This window comes from Taeniopygia guttata, chromosome 8 (assembly GCF_048771995.1).
Source record: "Taeniopygia guttata chromosome 8, bTaeGut7.mat, whole genome shotgun sequence".
NCBI lineage: Eukaryota > Metazoa > Chordata > Aves > Passeriformes > Estrildidae > Taeniopygia > Taeniopygia guttata.
Window position 1 is genome coordinate 27,379,073 of NC_133033.1, and position 23,289 is coordinate 27,402,361.

General features: G+C 49.8%; 1 protein-coding gene and 2 long non-coding RNA genes across 3 annotated transcripts in view; 1 reads left to right on the forward strand and 2 right to left on the reverse strand.

Moving 5' to 3' along the window:
• The window catches only part of LOC121470381 (uncharacterized), a 256,297-nt gene that overhangs the window by 107,842 nt on the left and 125,166 nt on the right, over positions 1–23,289 (forward strand). The window lies entirely within an intron of this gene.
• Positions 550–14,585, reverse strand: LOC140684643 (uncharacterized). Its single transcript, XM_072932944.1, is given in 10 exon segments — positions 550–1,650; positions 1,803–1,921; positions 2,055–2,168; positions 2,383–2,518; positions 2,521–2,738; positions 2,815–2,939; positions 3,221–3,322; positions 3,408–3,499; positions 3,832–3,942; positions 14,531–14,585. Coding segments are annotated over 10 exon segments (2,133 nt in total). The 3' UTR covers positions 550–589.
• Positions 22,297–23,289, reverse strand: part of LOC140684626 (uncharacterized) — a 110,945-nt gene continuing 109,952 nt past the window's right edge. Inside the window, exon 3 of the long non-coding RNA XR_012057164.1 lies at positions 22,297–23,116. This is a non-coding gene — a long non-coding RNA (uncharacterized lncRNA). The remainder of the gene's footprint in view (positions 23,117–23,289) is intronic.

Here is a 23,289-nt window from a genome sequence, read left to right on the forward strand (position 1 = left end):
GTTCTTGGGCAAAGGTCCCAGATGGTCATCTGGGTCAGAGTCCTGTGCATCCTCTTTGTCCCAGGGTATTTCCACAGTCTTTTCTGGTTTGTTCTTTGAAGCTCCAAACCAATCTTTTAAGTCAGCAGCAATAAAGAAATGGATTTCTTCAGGCACTTGAGGCAGTGTCCCGCTCTCTTCTTTCTTCTTTCTTTTGGCTTACTGAAATGAGTTTGTTCAAGGATAGCAAAACAGTGCACGACCTTTCCAAAGACAGCTTCCCTAAGACACACCTTGCTCTGAACATCTCCCTAACTGTATCCAAGCCCATTAAGGAGAGGTTCACTCAAGAGTGAGCAGTGGGGAAACATCTCAGCTTGGAGTCGAAAGGCCGGAACAAGAGTCCTTCTTAATCATTTAAGTGACTTTTCACTTAATACCTGGTAAGACAGAAATCAAGGGATTTAGCACAAGACTACTTTCCTGCCAGTAGAAATGTCAAGAGCTAACACGGTTTTCTCACAGACCTGCAAATTGTAAGGTCCCTGTACTGACCATTCTCACCTTCACTTCCAGCAGTGAACTGATGGACTAGAAAGAAAAGTTGAGGCTATGTGCTTCTGTTGGAGGTCCCAGTTGAGGCCCGACGCTGCTGGCGGGAGCGGTTGCTCCTGTGGGTCCTCCCTGATGGTGTCCCCGTGCGCCTGGGCATTTCAGCACTTGCTGCTCTCCTCCTGCTCCTGTCCTGGGGACTCCTGGACTGGAGAGGTTGATTTGAGGCCCGGCGCTGCAGGCGGGAGCTTCTGCGTCTGGGCGATGTCCCTGATGGAGTCTCCCTTTGCCTGGGCCTCTCAGTCCTTGGTGTTGTCCTGTGGCTGCTGTCACGGCGACTCCTGGACTGGACAGGTGGACTTAGGGCCTGACCTTGCAGGCGGGAGCTTCTGCGTCTGGGCGATGTCCCTGATGGAGTCTCCCTTTGCCTGGGCGTCTCAGTCCTTGGTGCTGTCCTGTGGCTGCTGTCACGGCGACTCCTGGACCGGACAGGTGGACTTAGGGCCTGACCTTGCAGGCGGGAGCTTCTGCGTCTGGGCGATGTCCCTGATGGAGTCTCCCTTTGCCTGGGCGTCTCAGTCCTTGGTGCTGTCCTGTGGCTGCTGTCACGGCGACTCCTGGACCGGACAGGTGGACTGAGGGCCCGGTGCTGCTGGCAGGAGCGGCGGCGTCTGGGGGATGCCTGTGAAGGTGTCTCCCTTTGCCTGGGCCTCTCAGTCCTTGGTCTCGTCCTGCTGCAGCTCTCACGGCGACTCCTTGATCGGACTGGTCCATTGGAGGCCCGACCTTGCTGGTGGGAGCGGGTGCGCCTGCGGCCGGGCCCAGCATGTCTGGAATGGCCCGTGTCCTCAGGCTCAGGGGTGCTGCTGTACATTGACCTTGGTGTGCTGGGGCTGCTGGTGTCCAGCGAGGGAGATGGCAGAGACTGCTGCCGTGCTGTGCGTTGGTGGCTGCTGCTGCTGCTGGTCTCTGCGGATGAAGCCTGGGGATCCAGCCCCGATGGCACCGGGCCACAGGAGCTGGGGCTGATGGCCTCAGATTCTGCAGAGCCGTGAGCAGGCTCCAGTCCTGACTGACTAGCCAGCCGGGGGCCACTGAGCTCTGGCTCATCTCTGGAGGCTGTAAGGACAAGCAGGAATGTCAAAGACCACCCAAGCCCAAGGCAAGCCTGGCCAGAGCAGAACCCCAGCCCTTCAGGAGCAGACGGGCTCTGCCAGGCCCAGCCTGGGCACTGCCCCCAGCCCAGGGACACCGGGTGCTTTGCCTCATACCCATTCCAAGACCAGCACAGCTGTCACACTCCCAGCTCTGTATGCTGTTTCTCAGGCCGGAGCAGTGCCTGTGGGTGCCCTCAGCAGCGCAGGAGGAGCACAGGAGCAGTTCCCAGGGCCTGGGGAAGCAAATGGGTTTATGGCACTGAGGACAAAGTGATTGTCCGGCCAAGCTCTTCTACTTCTTTTCTCTTTGAGCCCTTGAGCGACACGGGTACCCTGCAGAGTCTCAGGTGCAGCTCCCCAACTTACCCCTCTTCCTCTGCCTCCTCCCTGCCTCCCGGGTAAAGGCAATCCCTGGCATTGCACCTGCTGTGCCTCTCTCCTAGATCCGCGAAGGCATTGTTGTCCTCCCATGTTGGCAGTCTGATGGAGAAAGGAAAAGCTGATGAGTTTCTGCTGCCCTCCCCTCACAGAGGTACAGGTTGTCCCTGCTCTTCCTCCCATACTTTTCCAAGTCATGCCAGAAGCTGAAGCCCAGACTCACGGGACAGGGCAGGGCCAGGACTGCTGGGGCAGGGCCTGGCACAGCACAGACCTTGCACCTCCTGTCCTGTGAGGCAGGCAGAAGGACACCAACCTCAAGGGGGTTCGGATCCCCATGATGAACATTTCGACAAGGAATGCCTTATGGTCTCTGCACAGGGGGCACCGGAAAAATAAAAGACCAGCGCGCATGGCCTGTCCCTGCAGGACAAACAGAAGCAGGGTGAGCAAGGCCCTGGTGCTGCTGAGACCCTGCTGTGCCCTTGGGCTGAGGGGAGGGCTCCTACCTGGATGCAGTCCCTGTGGAACCAGGCCCTTTTGCACGTTGGGCACACCAGGGTTCTGAAGGTCTTTCTATCCTCCACAGGCTCCATGCAGATGAGGCAATCGGTGCCCGGCTCTGGAGTTGCCTCCACGTCTTGCTTTGGACGGTGCACAGGGCAGAAGGAACTGGAGGAAAATGGATGGGCAAAGTGAGAAGTATTGGATCTTCTGCCAGGGGTGACCAGGAGTGGGTAGGTTGTACCTGTAAGATGGAATATACTGTGTGATGCAGCCACCCTCCTTGGCACAGGGCAGGTGGAACCATCTGTCACAACCCTGCATGCAGCACATGATGGCTGCCCCGCTCTGGCCACAGACGCAGCAGCGCTGGAAAGAGCCAAGCAACCCCATCAGCAGCAGCCTCGGGGCCTCCCCAGGCAGCCCCAGGGCTCCGGGCAGGGTGCAGGATGTGGCCACTGCTGGGTCTCAGCCCACAGAGCCGTCTGGTGGAGGAGGGGGCTCCTGTGCCAGAGCCTCTGTGCAGCTGCTGGGAGCCAGACTTTGTCCCACAGCCAGCCTGAAGGGCAGGCCTTTCATTCCTAGTGTCTGGGCTAAGCTCTAACAAACCTCACCTGGCACAAATCTCCCTGCTTGCATCAGGCTCTCACCTTTTGTGCCGCCCGCCGCACTGCAATTTGGATATCTTGAGGAAGAAATCCCATGAGTCCAACGTGCTTGTTCTCTTGACGAAAAAGTAGAGTGGCAAAGAACTGCAGCAGAGGGAAGGAGCAGATGAGGAGAGAGGGGCAGGAACTGCCCATTGCAATAGTGGAAGGAGCTCCCGGAGCCACTCACCAGGCAGTACACGTGGGCACAGAGCCCGCGCTTCTCCAGTTTGTCACCGCAGATGTCCGGGTCAGCCTCTGCACGGCGACACAGCATGCACACTGCAGGGCACAGAGCCAATGGCAGCGGGCATGAGCACCTCTGCGGGGCTCTTTGGCTGCAGCAGCATCGGCCCCAAGGGCTGCTCTGTCCCTGCCGGCCTGCCTGGCTGATGGGCAGGGCTGGAGGCCTTGGAGAGCAGGGGCCATTGCGGGCACGGGTGTCCCAAGAGCTGCCTCCTGGCCCAGCTGGGCCCCACTTGGGGAGGAAGGAGGCTCCCAGCCGCGGCATGGCTGAGCAGCTCCTGCCTCCCCCTGCCTCTGCTCTGGGCCCCACACAACGCCTGCCACAGGAGCCCCTGGGCCCGGCTGTGGGAGGGTGGCCTTGCCCTCACCTGGCTCCCTGGCACCAGGGCCCTCCTGCCGCCTGTCACACATGGCAGCCGTCAGCGGTGAGTCCCTGTCCAGAAACGTCACAGTCTCCTCCAAGTGCTGGTTCTCTCTGTCTGGGAGACAGAAGAATGTGGGGAGTTTGCAGCACAGGCCCAGAGCCACAAGGGCACTACTCCCTGCTGAGCCCTGCGTGAGCCCTGCTCCTGCCCGCCTTCTCCTCCTGTCGTCGCCTCAAGGAACACCGCAGTCTGCTCTGGCTGTTCCTCCGCTGATTCTGGGCAGGGAGAGGCAGGGGAGCCTGCAGCACAGGCCCAGAGCCCCAAGCTGTGGGGCTCCTCTGGTCCCTGGGCAGCAGCGTCCCTGCCCTGCCTTCTCCTCCCGTTGTCAGGTCGCACTGACACACGGCCTGAGCCCAGCCTTCCCTTTTGAGGCCTTGGTTGCACAGGTCACAATGGCCACTCTGACATCAGCATCGTGCAGCCAAAAGTGGGGCAGCCATGGTCTCAGGTTCCTGGCAACCACTTGAGGCGGCCCTCTTGGGAACCCAGGTTCTGAGATGGGTGCGAAGGTTGGGCCAGCAGGGAACCCGGGCAGGGACTCCTGCAGCAAGTGCAGGGCCAAATGCCAGGCCACGAGGCAGTCATTGGGCACTGCTCTGCTGCTGCTCCTGCACATTGTACACAGACACAGAGCCACCTGCTCTGTCTCAACCCTGTTCAGCACTGGACAGCAGGACACAGTAAAATGTTCTCTTGGGTACATGATCGAATCATTCAAAGTCCTGCATAAAAGCAACTCACATTCAAAGGACACACACAAAAAACCCCAAACCCTGCTACAAACCTTGAATTGAAACAAAAAGCATGTTCCTATTCAGAAACACAGATTAACACTTTGGCCAATACTTTTTCCTTTTAGGTCTTTGAAAGGATTTCAAAAGTTTTGTTATTTGGCAACTTCTTCAAGGAACAAACAGGAAATGCTTCTGATCTCTAAAACAAGATTTATTGGTTTGCTTTCACTTTCTTTTTGAAATCCTTACGCTTCACCAGGCAGTCCAGAAAATTGTGAAAATCCAACATAATATTAGGGGAAGTTTCTGAATTCATGGTTTATCTCAAAGACTTTTTTACATACATACAAGGAACTGCTTCTGTAACATACAGAGGTGCAGTGGTTTCCCTGAGTGGACATCACAAAATGACACTATACACGCCTCTATATTAAAGAACTTCTGTTGCCTGGTAATTACAAACCTTCAAACTCTTCTAGTGGCTTTCCTCTGTGCAACTTCACTAGGTCCCTCTCTCCTCAACTCTCAAGCATGCCCAGGTCTCACTGAAGGGCAGCACAGCCGTGTGGTTTATCAGACCCTGCTCCCGTTTCCGTCCCATCAGCAAACCTGCTGAGGGAGCACTCCGTCCCTTCTGCCAGGTCACTGGGGAATAGGGCAAACAAGGCTGACCCCAGCACGGCCCCCTGAGCTCACAGCTCTCCGAGTTTGGAGCTCCACTGTCCACTTCTCTACACCACTGTCCCTGAGCTGCTCCATGACCGTGATATGAGAGGCCGGGACAAAGCCTTGCTGAAGTCCCGGCTGACAACAGCTGTCAGAACTCAAAATGTCCCTCAGACATTTTTAGATGTTCCCAGTCCAAGTCAGAAGCATTTAAGACCCTAGCAGGCAACTAAAAACAGCTGTAATTTTAGATTTAAACCATAGAATAATTTACCAACCTTACAAAAAGAACAAAAAGTTGCAAAAGCTTAAATATTATAGTAAAATTAGTCACAAAGTAAAAAGAAAATTTTTTAAGTGCTATACAATAAGATTTTAAGTCTTATACGGGGGGGGGGGGTTAGTTTTATACATAAAAATCAAAAGTTTTAAGATAAAGAGATTTAGGCCTATCCTGTCCTCCCTCTTTCTTCTTCCTTACCTCCATATTCTTAGTAATGTTAACACTCACAAATTTATTTAGGGTAAAAAAGCACCATTTAATAGACGTAATAAGCATTAAAGAAAAACTATAAACACTTAACACATAATGTACCGTATAAAAAATAACACCAACCCTGGGCGGGGGGAGAGAAGAAAAAAACTAAAGTCAAAAAAGATATCAAAGTATGTATGTGCCTTTACCTAAGCTACTAAGCAAACCACAACTACCCAAGAAGACAATCTTTTAAATAACTTACAATCAACTACCTTGAAACCAAACAACAAAAAACTTCTAAGCCTTTCTTTAAATGCACAAATTAAAAGAAAAATTTTTCCACCACGCAAAACCACCCCAACCTAAAGTAAGCTCCAACAAACAGCCACTGCTCTCCCCTCACAAACCCAACCAGTCAGTGCAGCAGAGGTGGCTGTGAGATTGGTCAGCCATGGTTTTCTGTCACTGTAGAGATGGACACAAGACATACACATACACCTGTGCAGCGACAGCAATGGCTTCTTCTTTATTACAAGTTGTTCTCAAGTTTTTATACCCCAAGGAAAGTGTGATCTTAAGTCATTAGTTACATCAAAAAAGCTCAGGATATTCAATGGACAAAGCAATAGCTTATTGTATTTTATGGGTACAAAGCATTGAATGTCAACAATTCATTGCAAATGTGTTTACCATAAACTATGAAGGCACACACGCTGCTCACTAAGGCACGTATCCTCTAACTACAAGTAACCCCGATGTGTTTATCAGTTCCCATGCTAACAGTCTTGCTTTCTTCCTTGCCATGGATAAACTCATACTTTATTAATTTCTTCTTCTGCTAACTCAGTTGTTTGCCCTGCAGAACAGCTGCTAAGCCTGTTCACAGTTTTCCCTTCCTGTTATTCCACAGGCTTAGAGATGACATCCAAGAGGAGCTATTCTGTCACCTTTCTGGGGATGGAGTGAGGCTGATAGGCCTGCAGTTTCCTGGCTCCTTCTTGGTGCCCTTTTGGAAGACTAAGAAGTTAAGTGAGACCACTCCTATTTTGTCTGTACCACCAATACAGCCTCAGATAACTTTTAAATCAAGTCCTTGTGCTCACACAAGCAGACACTGCATGTTCAAGGCACAAGACCTGAATGTCTTGATGGGGAAGGGCTTTACAATACTTTACAGAAGACAGCATTTTTCACCTTTGTTTTATTTGTGTGCGAAAATTAAGAGCAATATTCTGTTGAGAGACTGAATTAATATCAAAATCAAGCTAAACCAAGCTTTCAAGTTAAGGAACACCAGGCCAGAACCTCCCTGAACAGGGTCAGTTCTCTCTATACATTCCCAAGCTTTAATAGCCTTCACTTGTACAACTGTAGATTTATTTTCTACAGGGTTCCCTCCTTGTTCTGTAACGGCAAGCACAGGTGCAAACCTGCTGTTCCCCAACATTTGAATGCTCCATTTTGAAATCTTAATTTTTATTAATAAAGTAATAACTACACCTTAACAAGGTACCCAAAAATACTAGATTGAAATCTATAAAATGCTGCTGACAGAGCCCTTTTCTGAGTGTAAGTGCATAAGTATCCTTAAGACTAGCAAGAGCATTCCCCATACCTCTGGTGGGGAAGGACAAGATTGATCTGCGTTGTCAGGCAACCAATTGCAAACTAAATATAACACTTCTAAACGCTTGTGTATCTCAAATTCATTAAACACAGAAACTAGATAAAAGGGGTTCTGCAAACTCCCCTTACTCTTCTTTCTCCCAGAGAGAGGACCAGCACCTGGAGGAGACTGTGACGTTTCTGGACAGGGACTCACCGCTGACGGCTGCCATGTGTGACAGGCGGCAGGAGGGCCCTGGTGCCAGGGAGCCAGGTGAGGGCAAGGCCACCCTCCCACAGCCGGGCCCAGGGGCTCCTGTGGCAGGCGTTGTGTGGGGCCCAGAGCAGAGGCAGGGGGAGGCAGGAGCTGCTCAGCCATGCCGCGGCTGGGAGCCCCAGATTTATTTCTGCTTCCAGCACTGCCCTGCTGCTTTGCCTTCAGCATTAATTTCACCTCACCCAGCTGAACATGGCCCATCCTTTGGCTCTATGTGGTGCCCCTCAGTGGGCTGTAAGCTCTGCTGGCTCCAGGATTGTGATTTCACACTCTGCAGCACTACCAGTGACCACAGCTGTGTCTGTGGGGCTGTCAAAGCCCTTTGGGCCATGCCCAGGACAAACAGGACATGAGGGGATCCCTTCACACGTGCACAGGGAGGAAAATAAAGTAATGGACCAGGGAGTAAAGGTAAACAAAAAATCCTCTTCAGTTACACATATGGAACATTCCTGACACAGAAAAAGCATTCCACCTGCAGGAGAAAGACTGTCCAAAAGTATCACACACAGCAAACTCAGGTGGCTGTGTCACCACTGGGGTGTGACCAGGCAGGGCCCACTGGAAGCACAGACTGTTCTGCCAGCACTAAACCAGGGTGAGTGTGAAGGTCACTGAACACTCCTTGAATTCTCCCCACCCTGAAACACCTGGGTTAAATAACTGCCTGTGAAAGAAAACCAGTGGTTCATTACCAATCCAGCTTCCCTTTCCCGCAGGGGATATGGGATGCTGTCAACACACCTCAGGGTACAGAAGATAAGACTAACGAGTCCCAAGCTTGAGGCCTTTGCAAGACAGGTAAGAATAAGGGGAAGCAGAGCTGGTGTGCTCATGGCCAGTCAACTAACTTCTTATTTTAACAGAAAGAACACAGCGGAGAGTTTTAATAATTTGGGAAAGGTCAGCATCCAGTCCTACCTTCACAAACCTGAGATGTCAGCACAAAGAACCTCTGAGAACTTTGCCTGTGACTAGAGTGGACACTCCTTTTAGTGTGTTTGAGATGTCATGAGCAGCAAGTCAGAGCCATATGAAGTAGGAGTCACCCAACAGGATGTAATTTTTTTTTAAAATCATTTTCTGGAATTAATATGAGCAACCAACTGTAAGATGGATTTCAGCTAGAAATATCTTTTAAATTAGAAGCCACAACTGAGCAAATAGAAGACTGTTTACAAACATTGATTATTTATTTACAGACACTCCTGCAAATGGAGTCTTCTCCCTAAAAAAAATGAGAGAAACTTAAAAGAATAGCACAATTTTCTGTAATGAGCATATCAGACACTTTGAAGGTTAAAATGTATTCCAGGCTAGAATAAAAGTAACACATGAAGGGTCATGGGTCAGCTAACTAGAAGACATGTGCATCAATGCCACTAGTCCCATCATTAAGTACACACTGTAGCTAGGAATTAAGGTAATAGAATTTTTAAAAAACTTCAGATTGCTCCTCTTGAATTTTTTTTTAAACAAATCCATACATTTAAAAAGTCAGTTCATTAAGAAAAGTGAGTCTTCACATCAGGAAAGTTAAAGATTTAAATAGAAAAGGCCCCAGCAGGAATAGCCCCAGTGGATGGTTTTAAACACAGCACAGGGAAAGAGAGGGGAGAAAAAAAGCCATTAACAGCTTTAGGGTCTTCCAGTACATTCTCCTCTTTAAATGCTGAAAAATAAGCACAAGGAAAGAAACATGGAAAAGCTCACAAAGTCTGTGCTAGTCTCAGTCAAGAATAAGAGAGAGATTCAATGGAATTCTGGATTTTTATGAATAATTTACATCAGCCTTAGCAGAGTTTTGTTTCTTTTTCAGATTTAATAGGTTTCTGACAGACAGCCTCAGGAAACCTTTAAAAAATCAGAACTTTGATTACATTACTGTCAATATTTTAGGTTTAAAACACAGATGTGGGAGCTCACTCATCCTTGCCACAAATGCATACCTCAATTTAAACTGCACTGTCGACATTGCAATATTGCTTCTAAGAAGCAGCACACCAACAGGATAACTTTCAATCTCTAAGATTTCTATATATACACACAGTTTTAGACAGAATTTATTTTCAATTTCTAATCCACTTTAATTCAAAGACAGTTTGGTGATTTCAATAGGAGCAAGATCAGATAAAACAGATAAAATATAATCAAGGTGTGTGATTATATCACTTAGTGCTTCTTTTCAGCTGTAGATTTATGCTACAGTGAGAGATGAAACAATCCCCTTTAAAACACTCTAGAACCAAAGCTACAGCATGACTGCCTGTTCTCAGCAGCTCAAAGAAGAGGACATCCAGAAATCAAACTAAAACCAAAAGACTTAGACTTCCAGTTTGCAATTTCCTCTGTAAAGAAGTCAGAGAATGCCTTTGAGTGGAGTATCTAACTAACTTCTGAGTGCTTAGACTGCAGATTAATCCTGTATCTCAAATCAATTTACTTAAGGGCATTAAAATGCTTTGAAAGAAAAATTTTTATACTTACAGTCTTATCATTGCCCAGTGCCTTGTGCCAGTGAGTGTGAGGAAATGAACATTTTATGTGTGTGGTGTAAACAACTAGTTAAGTGAGACCACTCCTATTTTGTCTGTACCACCAATACAGCTTCAGATAACTTTTAAATCAAGTCCTTGTGCTCACACAAGCAGACACCACAGGCCACTTTCTTCCTGCCCAGTGCCCATTTCCACAGTGAACGTTCCAGCAACACCCCTGCATCCCAGCACAGATAAAATGATGTGCAGAGCACCCCTGCATCCCAGCACAGATAAAATGATGTGCAGAGCTCATACAGAGCTCACAGCACAGCTAAAACAAGCACAGAGCAGAAGTAAAACAATGGGATTGCAGAGAGCTTCCCATACTCTGGCCTACCTCAGTGCATTAAATCTGCTTCCCACTGTTTAAACAGAACCATTTGGGATGGCAGGGGGAAAGCACATTTTCAACATCTATAGCAACAGGGACCTTAAAGCTGCCAAGATTTCTTTGGTCATCTCCACACTGGAAGACCTTTCCCATGCAGCACAAGGCAATGGCAATTAGAGTTAGCACCAGGCCAACCTCACAGCACCACAGGATTGGCAACAATTTTTCACAACCTGCTCCAGCTCACAGATGTTTGGCTTTGTGTCCTGTAAATTTAAATTTACTTCACCTTGCCAAACTCAACAGTATCACATTTTAGATTATTTACTGATATTTTTAAGCAGTAGAGGAGAAAATCTGTGCATTATACACATTGACTGCCACTGAAATAATACTTTAACCTGAAGAGAAAAATCTACTTTTAGAAGCAACTGGTTTACACAAAGCATCTATTTTCCTTTGGCCTGTGATCTTCTAACACAGGCACAGATTTGTTTGACACACACACACACATATTTACCTAGGTGAATGCATCTGGCAGTCAGTGCAGGTTGTCATAACCCAAACAACATCAGCACTTTGTGATGGCAACAAACAGCAGAAATCAATCAAGGCATTGATATGTTGATACAATTATTCCTGTTAGTGGCCAGGTGATTTATTGGTAAGTGATATATGTAATCAAAACTGTTATTAATTGTAGTGCCAAAGATTAGAGGAACTGCATATAATGACTTGCTCAAGTTCTGCACGAGCAGCTTTCACTCACATTTATGCTTGTTTTCTGTTTTAGACTGTAAGGCTCATTTAACTTTTTTCCTTCACAAAGCTTTTTTTGTAATCAAGGGATGTCTTCAGCTAATATTCCATGGCAATGGCATTCTTTGTAAATTCATATGTCATCACTGTTGCTTGTCATTTCTAATGACAGAGAAATACTTGGTTATCATTGAAGAAAAATTACAGTATCATTACTTGTATTATTTTTTAATTTGATGAAGCTATTCACTGAGCAAACCTCCCACTTTTCTCAGGCATTAATTTTATCCAGTAACAAAGTTCTTGCCCTTTTTTTTGCCAGTATTCTAGCCAGTAAAGCTCAAATGATACTATGATCTGCTTATGTCTGTTCTCCATTTGCTCAATACTCACTCATTCCACTTTTCTCCTTCAAGAAGCAGATAACTTTGTATTTAGTACAAGTAATTGTTACAGTAGTGTTCTAATACAGCCAGGAAAGAACAATAACTACCAAGAATCACCTTGTTTCCTTGGCACACACTCATCACAGAAGTTTTTGCTCTGAACTCTTACAGCTTGTACAGAAAAAATACCTTTCATGGTTAAGGTGTCTGATATTGAGACTACACTACAGATGCCTCTACCATTTTGTCCTTTATTCTCATGGGAAGTATTCCTTCTACAGTCAATTTTATTAATAGTAATTGTGTTTATCAACTGAAGTGGTGGTTAACATTGAAAATCTTACAGATACACGCTTGAGGGGAAGGAAGGAGGAAGAGAGGGAGAGAGGAAGGGAGCTTTGATTAGCACACACATGCACAAGCCTCTTCTAGCACTCACCTGAACAATCTTCCTTTCATTTTATCCCTACCCCACATGGACTGCACTATTTCATTAGTAATTTTTATTTCATATACACATTAAATTCCATGATTCTCCAAACTCCTTACTAAAGTACTGTCAGTATTTAGTGCTTTTCTGTTTCAAACTTCTTCCCTTCTGTTTTATTCACGTCTTCTGGAATCCCTCTGTTGCTACACACTTGCTGGAAATCAACATCATCCTCACTGCATTGAGCTACTTCTCCTCAAGCCAATAATGCTGGCAGCATCACCCTGTAAAATAAACCACAAGAATTAACAATGGCTATTGACTTACTATGTTTCTAATTCACTCTTTCAAGGTTTTATCTCAATCAATTAAAGCACTTCTTCCAATACTGGTCTTTGTATTTTGGTCTATTCTTAATCCTATTATTTATTCCTGATCCAAAGCACCACAAGCTCTTTCTACACTTACAGCTGGTGGTACCTTTTCACACAAATGTAGTCCTGAATAATCCTTGGGGTCTGGTCCAGGGAAAACTTCAGCCATTGAAAAATTAATGGAATATTCTGTTTTCCAAGAAAGGTGTGTGCTGAGGAAGTGGTGAAGTACAAACACCATGTGGGGATACAAGCCACAAGCAGCTGCCACACCATGGGAGTGGGGAGCCCTGATCTCTGCTGGGGAGAACGAACACAGGGAGGACAGGACAGTGAAGCTTACATATTTTCTTTACTTTGTAATTTCTGTTGTAAAATGAATCTTCATAACTGGATTTTCAGCAGGAAATACTCCACTTGACATTTATCTGCATTCAAACTGAATGGACTGACAGGCTTGTTGGAGAGGGGCTTTGGGCAAGGGCCTGGAGTGACAGGACACCAGGAGTGGTTTCAACCCAACGCAGGGCAGGGCCACATGGGATATTGGGCAGGAATTGATCCCTATGAGCGGGGGGAGGCCCTGGCACAGGGTGCCCAGAGCAGCTGTGGACGGGTCTGAGATCCTCTGCAATTTCCCAGTCTCTGAGCAGATCAGGAGGCGCAGCTGTTTTCACAAGGGAGTGCTCTGGCCCAGCCCCAATAGCCTGGGCATTCTCCTGATCTTTACCTGCGAGTTTCACAAGCATTGCCTCCTGAAGATGCCACCTGTCCAGTGGGGAATGTTTCCATCTGATCCAGCTGTTCCTCTTCCTTTTTCAAGTAATTGACCAAATGCCTGTGCAGAAAGAGGCACTTCCTGGAGGAGGCAGTGGGTCAGTGCCAGCCTCTGCTGCAGGAAGGAAGGCGATTCCAAGCACCGACACAGGCATGGGCACAGGAGGTGATTGCTGTGCAGGGCTCAGCCCTCGGCGGGGCTGTGTGGCAGCAGCTCTTCCCCCAGGCCCTGCCCTTGCATGGCCCGGCAGCAGCCAAAACTGGAGGCGCCTCGGCTTTCAGGCCTCTGGAGCTTGTTCACAGCCCGGGGGAATCGGGACTCGTGCACCAACTATGTCCCTCCCTCTGCAGCTGCTCCCGCAGCCAGCCCTGAGTGCCCAGAGGCCCCAGGCACAGGAGCAGCCCCGAGCGGGAGCCCTGCTGTGAGCCCAGGGCCAGAGCCAGCCCTGGCACACAATGGAAACCTTCTCATCTTGGTTTGCTTCTAGATAGGGATGCTCCAAAGGCTTCTCCATTAGCCTGGCGGTATGACGCTTTGAAGCCCTCTGGGCATCCTGCAGGTATGTTCTCAGTGTCTCATAATCATTGACCATCTGGAAGGAACCAGGTCACAGAAGCTTCTGTGCCTGTTCACTTATAGGCGTTTCTGCAGAGAGGATCTCTCCAGCTCCTGGGCTGGATGATGTGCACCAACCCAGCTCCCATCACAGGGGTGAGTAGTGTGTCCCTGCTGAACCCACAGGCTGAGCACTGGTTTTGTGGGATCCATTCCTGGGAAATGGAACAGCTTTCTGTTAAGATCCTCCAATAGAAACCACCAAACAGATGACAGACAAGAAATCCCAGAAACCATTTGAAATCATGTGGAAAATGCTGCAGGCAGGACAAAGTGGGTGCATTTCCCTCAGCCTTCCCCTGGGACTCAGCAGTCGGGGGCTTTCCCTGCACATCTGGACAGGCTGTGCCCGGCACAGCGGGAAGGGATCCATGGCAGCCTCACTGCCCCGCTGCTGCTCTCCTGGCCTGCAGGGCTGTTTCCCAGCCTGGGCTGGCTGCAGCTTCTCCCCAGCCTGTGCAGGAAAGCATTTGGCACCAGCTGACAGGGAGCCCCAACTGCACCATGGGCCATGCACACCCTGAAATCCCCTGAAGTTTCCCTGTCTCTGAGCACATCAGATTGAGGGGCTGTTTGGAGAAGGGACCAGCATAGGGCAGTCCCAACATCCTGAGTGTTTTCCGATACTTATCCATACCTTTCAAAAATATTCCCTCCTCAAGATGTTACCTTCCCCATTCCCCATGCGGAATGTTTCCATCTGATCCAGCTGTCTCTTTTCCATTGTCGGGAAATGAAAGGAGAGCCTGTGCAGAAGGAGGCATTTCCCAGAGGAAGCAGTGGCTCATTGGCAGCCTCTGCTGCAGGAAGGGAGGCGATGCCAGGCACAGTCACAGGAGGTAATTGCTGTGCCTCTGGGCCTGAGCCCTGCTGAGCCTTGAGCTGCCCTCTCTGCTGCTTGGCAGCGTGGGCACAGCCCGGACAAGGCCGGCACAGCCCAGAGGAATTATTATGCCCAGGGAAGTCGGGTACTGAGCAGTCCTGCTGGGATTCCTTTGTGGGAGAACACGTCCGGGGATCTGGGAGCGACTGCATGGGGTACCCATGGTGGAGAAAGGGCAGAGGGGGAGAGCAAGGCTCCAGGGTGTCCTGAGAGGGCCTGGCTATGTGCCCTTGGGCTGAGGGATTTGTCCCAGCAGTAAGAGGGCAGGAGGGACAGGGGGAGGCAGGGATACCTGTGGAACTGCCTGCTGCAGTTTCCCCCTGGGCTTTAGGGAGGGTTTCCTCTGTGGGAGGAAGAGAACCCCCAGGGCCCCAGGCTGCTCCAGCTGCCCATCCATGGATGTTGCCAGGGCCTGTAAAGAACATGGACAGTGACCAGGAGCAAGCCCAGAGCTCCCCAGGCCCTGTGCTCCTTTGGCCTTTTCCATTCACATCTGGATCCCAAGGCCTTACCCAACCCCCTTGCAAGTGCTCAGTTCCTAAACGCAGAAGGGGACCACAGCACACCAAGGAAATGGTTCTGATCTGTGCTCCCTTCTAGATTTGGATGGCAACCTAGATTATTTGGAAGCCATGCTGGAAAATGGCTTGAAGTTCTTGGATGATGTTGGAGGTAAGTTTTCAATGTGCCTTTCCTGAGACAAAAATCAGAGTCAGTGTGACAAGAGCTCACCCATCTTCCACTTCCCTTAACATCATCTCAGGGTTGAAGGAACCTGGAAGCCTCGCCCTGCTCCCTTTCTGGAGCCCTGAGTGATCCCACAGGATCACTGTCAGTGGGAGGAAGGAACATTTAGCTGTCAGTTTTATTCCTGTGTGCAATGCCAGTGTCCCTCTGTGTGATCTGTGCAGCCCCAGAGAAGAGCAGAGAGGGAAGGGGCCGAGCCCAGAGCTGCGTCCTGGGGCTGAGCCTTGGGTGCAGCCTGAGGATCTCCTACAGTGCCACGGGAGCTGTTCTGCCCTGCCTTTCTTTGCAGATAACCCTGATGGTGAAAGTGATCTGGCTTCCCAACCCACGTTCAGGATGGAGGCTCTGGGAGATGCTGAGGGTAGGTCAAGGCCTTTCCCCCTGCGAGAGCTGCCAGCTCAGAGCCCAAAGCTCGGCCAGGGGGGCATCGCTGCAGGTGCCAGGACAGAACCATGCACGAGTGTGCCCCCGCCCTGGGCCATCCCCTTATGACTTCTGCCCAGGCCTGGCAGGTGCTTGAAGGAGGGAGGGCCATGGCCCAGTCCCAAAACCCAGATGTTTTTCTGGTCCTTAACCATGATTTGAAAAGCATTGCCTCCTGACGATGCCACCTCCCTCAATGGCGGATGGTTCCATCTGATCCAGCTGTCTCTTTTCCTTTCTCAAGAAATGGACCAAACATCTCTGCAGAAGGAGGCACATCCCGGAGGAAGCAGTGGCTCAGTGCCAACCTCTGCTGCAGGAAGGAAGGCGATGCCAGGCACGGGCACAGGCACGAGAGGTGATTGCTGTGCCAGGCTCAGCCGGGCTCAGCTCTCAGGAGGGCTGTGTGGCAGCAGCTCTTCCCCCAGGCCCTGCCCTTGCATGGCCTGGCAGCAGCCAAAGCTGGAGGTACCTCGGCTTCCAGGCCTCTGGAGCTTGTTCACAGTCCCGGGGAATCGGGACTCATGCACCAACTATGTCCCTCCCTCTGCAGCTGCTCCCGCAGCCAGCCCTGAGTGCCCAGAGGCCCCAGGCACAGGAGCAGCCCCAAGCGGGAGCCCTGCTGCGAGCCCAGGGCCAGAGCCAGCCCTGCCTCCCGACTAGGCAGGGGCTGCACTGGGTCCTGACAGGGCCTGGCTCTGTCCCCTGGGGCTGGGGGAGCTGTCGCGGGGCAGGGAGGGCCAGGGCTGGCAGGGGCTGCTCAGGGATGGGTTTGGCCCCTGTCCCTCCAAGCAGAGATGGCCCAAGCAGCTGTGCTGGCCCTGGGCTCTCCTGACGGCCTGCGGGGCTTTTTTGGATGGCACAGCCTGTGCCAAGGGGTGGCCAGGTGCCTGCAGGCCCCAGCTCTGGGGCAAACAGAGAACGTCCTGGCCGTATCCACCGTGCTGCCAGCTCAGCAGTGCAGCACAGTGCGGGCTCACGCTCCCCATTGCTCCCACAGATGCTGCCAGCCCCACAACACCTGTTCCCGATGCCCAGAAAAGCCTCAGAAGTCGTTGCTATTGGGAAACACACTGTTTGCTACAGTTAATTGCAGGTCTGCTTTTTTTGGAGCTTTCCTTCATGTTCACCTGTGTTGGAATCTGGTGTTACTGCAAGAGAAAAAGGTGAGTGTTTTCATCATCTTTCCCTCAAACAGTTTCTTTTAAAAGTCTAATGTAGATGGGAAACATTTCCAGTCAGGCTGCAGTGGAGTTGTGGCCAGTCCGTGGCTGTCCAAAGAACTCTGCTGAAGGTTCTGCTGTGCCCAGTGCTTTCCTTGGCCCCTTCATTGCTGGGCCTTGTCCTGGGGGCCCGCTTGGGCTGCAGCCAGTGCTGGCTCCCACTGAGGCTGCCTGGCCAAGAGCAGCCCCAGGGGCACAGGGCAGAGGCACAGCAAGGTGGGGAAGAGAAAGAGCGGGGATGAGATTGCCCCTGAAAGGCAGAGATGCTCTGGGGCCCGCCCCTGGCCAGGGAGCCTGCCCAGAGCCGTACCCTGCTTGCCGGGGCCTTGAGGGGCAGCTGTCCAGCTGGGCCAAGGTGTGCCAGCCGCTCCAGCCGTGCTGGGGAGCCCTGCCAGCTCTGGGCTCTGCTGTGCAGGAGGCTCCCTGTGTGCCACTGGCAGCTGGGGCCTCAGCCACTCCTCTCTCCACAGCAGTGCCTCTGCAGCTTCACAAGACCAGAAAAAGACTTCAGCCACGCAGACCTGTGCCTGTCATCAGCCATCCACGAGCCAGTTTCCAACATCCCTTCCACAGCTGCATTACCCACTTACTGCTGGGGACATGCTGCCACCACCCATAACAGAACCCTCTGTCCCCAAAGGTGCTGGCCCTGGTGTCCAGCCAGGACAGGAGTTACAGCCCTCCTGCCAGGGTAGGGCCTGACTCCAGCAGCATCTTTGGGCTTCAGCTCTGGTCCCTGGTGCTCCCACCAGCACTGGCGGAGCTGCTTGTCTGTGCACAGCCAGTGCTGGGCAGGCAGCAGCTGGGCTTCGGACACCTGAGACCAGCAGCTACTGTGTTTAGTTTTCATTTTGCAGGATTTAGGAATATTTTTCATAGAAAATTCTCCAAATATTTTGTCCCTTTTCCCACAACAGTTCTATAGTTTTCAAAGTAGTTTTAGAATTCTGAAAAACTTCTAGAATAAAAATTAAAATTGTATTTAATTGGTAATCTATGCTCTCCTGAAAACTAAGACACCCTATGACTCCCAGCCTGCTTCAGAGGCTCTTTTCCCACTGGAGACTTGTGCCTAATCACAACAACTAACCTAAAACCTTTTCCCTGATGTTTTCTGGGATTCCTGACAAGCTCACCTCTCAGTCTTCAGAGGCAAACCTTGAGCACAGCAGGAATCTCTTCAAGTCACCATCTTTCTTTGCTTCTGCACATAGTGCCTCAGTCATAGAGCAGGGGCTTTGCTCAGCTTCCTGCCGCCCTGCCCGCCCCAAGGCTGTCCTGAGCCCACTGCTGCAGCTGCTGCGATGCCATGGAGCTGCTGTAAAACACAACAGCTCTGCCACACGCGCTCAGCAGGACTGGAGAAGCTTTCTGGCCTTGCTTGCATTAGGCTGGTGGCTTCTCTAAACACAAGTTGAGCTTTTGAACGCTATGTCTCACCTGGCACAGGAACTGATGCTGCCTTTCTCATGGAGGCTAAACTCCCATGGCCTTTAAAAGCTTTCTGGCCAGCATAAGGCCTGGAAAACCATTTAATGCAGCCATTTAGTATTGAAAATGGCCCAGTCTGTGTATCAAAGTAGTTTGTTTAATTGCTGGAGCCCACCAGAGCATCCCTCCAGGGCATATCTGTCTCTCCCCCACCTCTGCCTCCATGACTGCCAAACTGCACCTTTGAGAGTTCTCTTCTCCAGAAGCTGAATGGCACCTTTTTATTTGGGGGAGGAAAAAAAAAAGGAAATGTTCTATGCTACTATCATCATCATCACAATAATGAGCTGCAAATTAGTTAAATGACATCAACAACTCAGACTGTGGACTTAGTTCTCAGAGTGCAGCACTGGCTTTACTATCCCTTGAATCTGCAGATGTGCTACAGTCTTTAAAATCCGTTTCATGCTTACCTAATTTGGAGTCAAGCACAGCTCTGTGAGAGCTTTAGGGATTGGGCCTACCCTGGCACTCTCGTGTGTCTGGAGTGACCTGCCCAAGCCATCTGCCACCTGAAGAGCAAAGCAGGGTATGGAAAAGCACAGGCTGCAGAACAGTTCGAACTGCAGGGAGCCCATTCCTGTCAGGAGTAACACGACCATCCCACCTTAGGACTGGGTTTTGTGAGAAACAACTGCACACTTTAAAAGTTTTAAAACGTTTATTAAACATTTACAAAAACATAAGAGAAGGACTAATAAGGAAGAACAGGCCTGGGAAGGCCCCCTGCCCCATGGCTGCTACCTGCCAGGTGGCTGCCTCATCTTCAAGATTGATGCTTCACCTTTTACATTCCTGGAGAGTGCATCTGCCACCCCTGGCCCCTCCCAAAGTCTGTCAGTCAACCCTTCTTTGCCGTTTATCGGTGGAATTTATTTCTTGTAGCTGCGTTTGAAGGTCAGGTGTTGTCACGCCGCGTCCCCCCAGCAACAAGCTTTTCCATTCCTAACTCTCCCATGCAAGGGGTATATGTCGATACCTATTGTGGTGGACCCCCACTGCAGGGCATGACGTGCATTGACTCCATGTTTGCAGAAGGCTGGACAAAATGCTTTATTAATCTGTCCTCTATTATACTATACTAAAAACTATATTACTGCTATACTGAAGGAAAACCCATGACCCTTAGAGACAGTCCAACCCAGAGTGGCTCCAGTTGGTCATATGAAATCAAAACACCATCACCAGAGTCCAATGAAGAAATCCCTCTTTGGTAAACAATCTCCATAACACATTCCACATGTGCCAAACAACAGATGAAGCAAATGGAGATAATTGTTTTTCTTCTTTCTCTGAGCTTTCTCACAGCCTTCCCCAGGATTTTCCTGGGAAAGCCTGTGTCTCTCACTGTTCAAAGGGTATGTGAATACCACACACGCCTTCTTTCTACCTGTCCTAGAGAGCCCAGGCTGTCTGGTGGGAACAACAGGGAGTGGGGGGTGAGATGTATGATTATAATTTACTCTAATGAAATATTGTTGTATTGAATCAAGGCAAATATGATTTGGCATGTATAATATTTAGTTATTACACAATACACATACCAGCACTGTAAGCTGCCCCCCACACACGTATTTGTTTACACCAGAGCCAGGGTTTTTTTAGACAATGCCTCATTTACAATTTAATACATGTGGCTAGTCTGGAGATGGGCTGTCCCAAAAGGAGATACTGGAACACCTGGGAGCTGATCATCCTGGTAGCGACTCAAGATTGGGATCGCTGGAGTCCTCCGGGCTGATGCATCTGAATGCCACGGCTCCCATAACCTCATCAGGAAAAATTGTCCACACCTGGACCTGGATTGTTCAACCCCGGCTGAGAGAAAACAACTTTATGAATATGTGGGACTCTGATTCGAAAGAAAAGGTAGGTGACTGAAATCCTGGCCTCGGGCAGAAAATTTCCTATAAGAACTGCAGGGTCCGGGAGGGTGGTGTGTGTGTCCAGGGGAACCTCTGCCGAGAGGCTCCTTCCTGTCACGCACCCAGTGCCGAACCTGGGCTCAGCGCTGTCCTTTTCCTTTTGGCCTGCTCAGAGAGAATTCAATCCTGAATAACTTTTTATTGTTTCATTTTAAATTTGGCTGGACTAATTTTCATTTATAAAAGGGGGAAGGGGACTGTGGGGAGAACGGAGCACATCTAAACAACAAATCACAATAACATAACTCTACATCAATAAAGCTTCTCCTAAGATACACACAATATTCATCCCTTAATTGCGAGAGCAAATCATCTCATATTCTATCTATTACAGTTTGGATGGAGACCAGAAGTAATACTTTGCAAAAGGAAAAGAGGGTACAAAGGTCCCTGCAGTCCCCTGGCCTGGTACCTAGGCCAGTGGGGAAAGGAAGAGGGCAGCATGTAGCCAGGAGTTTAAAAGGAGGCTGTGTCCTCCAAATCTTTGAGAGAGAAAACCCCAGCAGCAGATGTCCCCATGGACTCTCTCCCTTTATTCAAATAAAGCTGCAGGGCTCCTCTGGCTCCTTTGTGGACCCTGGCTTTTCACAGCCTGGTTTGTATGCACACCCATTTCCTTGTATCAGAATATCACCAGCCTGAAGTGACTCCCTGCCACTCTGGTCTGCAGGAGAAATGGAGCTGATTTCCATTAAGGCCCTCCCAGAGGGAAGGAAAAACAGACCCAGAGGAGACAAGCAACCCCTGCAGGCATCCAAACTTCTGCACCAGATGCCGAGTGAGTCGCAGAGGGGGCGTAGTGGGTGCATTTCCCTCAGCCTTCTCCTGACACTCAGCAGCTGGGGGCTTGCTCTGCACATGTGTGTTGGATAATCTACCAACTTTAATTTTTTTTCATTTCTCTAGTCAGGCTTGGTTTGCCTTTGCCTTGGGGAAAGGAATTCTAATGGGTTTTTAAAGGGATGTTACACCACTCAAGCGAAATGAGCTTAACATCTCAATAAACTGGGAATAACTCAAAAGATACCAAAAACCATAATGACCATCGAGAAAAATCTACGATCATCATCCGCAAACGTCAAGGAATGTCAACCCCAGACACTGCCCCCTGGCATAGTTGGAGACACCTGGACTGGAAAAGCCTGAGAAGGAAATCAAGGAGTATGGCTGTCATGGTTTGACACTGGCACAATGCCAGTGCCCCCATGAAAATGCAACCTCTCAATTGAATGCTGCGAAATGCAATCGAGAACAAAGCAAAGAAGGCCCAAGCTTAATAACAAAGAAAAAAACTTTATTAAGCTACTACTACTATACTACTATAAAAGAAAAAAAAGATAAAAAGACCACACAAAATTCAAAATGAAAACCTTCCAAAGTATTCCTCCTCTCACCACCCAACCCCAACAAACCACAGTGAGACACAACCTGGACTCCAATCAGGTGTCCACCCTACAGACAATCGATACTCAGTCCATCAAGGAAGAGAGGAGCCCCTCCTGTGCCACGGACCCCCCCAGGAAACACAGCTGCCACATCCTGTGTTTCCATGTCACACATGGCACCACCCGGAGAAAAAGTTTGCCATGGTGGCCCTCTCCTTTCTATGCACAGTGCTCTCACCACCAATGCATGGATGGACAGACTGCTATTAGGATTTTTCCTTTCAAGGATGCCCTGCCAAGAGGGGAAAAATTAACAGTTCAGTTTTTTATTTTTGGGACCACAGTTCCCCCTCATTTCCCCCTGGGGCTGAGGGTCCAAGAACAGAGATCTTCTCTTCTTCTCTGAAGACAGGGGACACCACCACAAACCTCCCTAACTTTTCTCTGTTCGCTCAACTTCTGTCTTTTCCCAGCTGAAGCAGGTCTCTTTGGCTCACCGGCATCCTCCTAAAATACAGTCTCTCTTGGAGAAGAAGATCAGTTCAGTCTGTGGCTACCAAGAAAAAGTCCAGCCAAAAGCCACTCCATCATCTCCTCCCACCTAAAATTTCTCCTTCCAACATCCCAGGGTCCAAGCTGTCTCTCTTCCTCTCTTTCAAACCGAGGAGGAGAAAAATTTCACAAAGCTTTCATTTCTCAAGGAAGGGTTAAAAGTCCCAACTCCCAGAGATGGCTTGCTGCCCAGGCTCCCGCTCCCACAGGCAGCTGGGCACCTTGCGGCCCCCCCCAGCTCTTCTTCCCCGCGGTGAACTGCTGGCAAAACTACTGCTGTCTTTTTCTCTCTCGAGAAAGAGAGACTCGGGGGGGAAACGGAGACATCCCAGATTTTCTCCACCCTTCCATCTGCAGGGGGTTCCCAGGCCCCTCCACCCTTTGGCCTACCTCAGTCAGGCCACGGGCCTTCCCCTCCCCCGCCCAGCCACGGATGGGCAGGGGAGAGTCCTGCACTGCACGCTGACCGGAACCAAAGAGAGCGAGTTCTCCTGGGAATTCTGCTTTTAACCCCTCTCTGTTCTCAGAGGCGTGTCCACCTTCAATTGGTCAATAGCCAAATTGACCTCTTTCTTTTGAGAAAATTCATTTTCCGTGTCAAACCACGACAACAGAGTACCAGGAGACTGTGAAGAGAGCAGAAGGACTCAACGTCACTGGAGCTCCAGGCACACCTGATGCTGGCCACAGCTGTGCCTGCTGCAAGCTCCCATAGTTGCTGCTTTCCCCCTCCCTGTTGACAGCTCCCTTCCTCCAGCCCTCAGACCCTGCCCATCTCATCCCTTCCATTTCCCTTCCA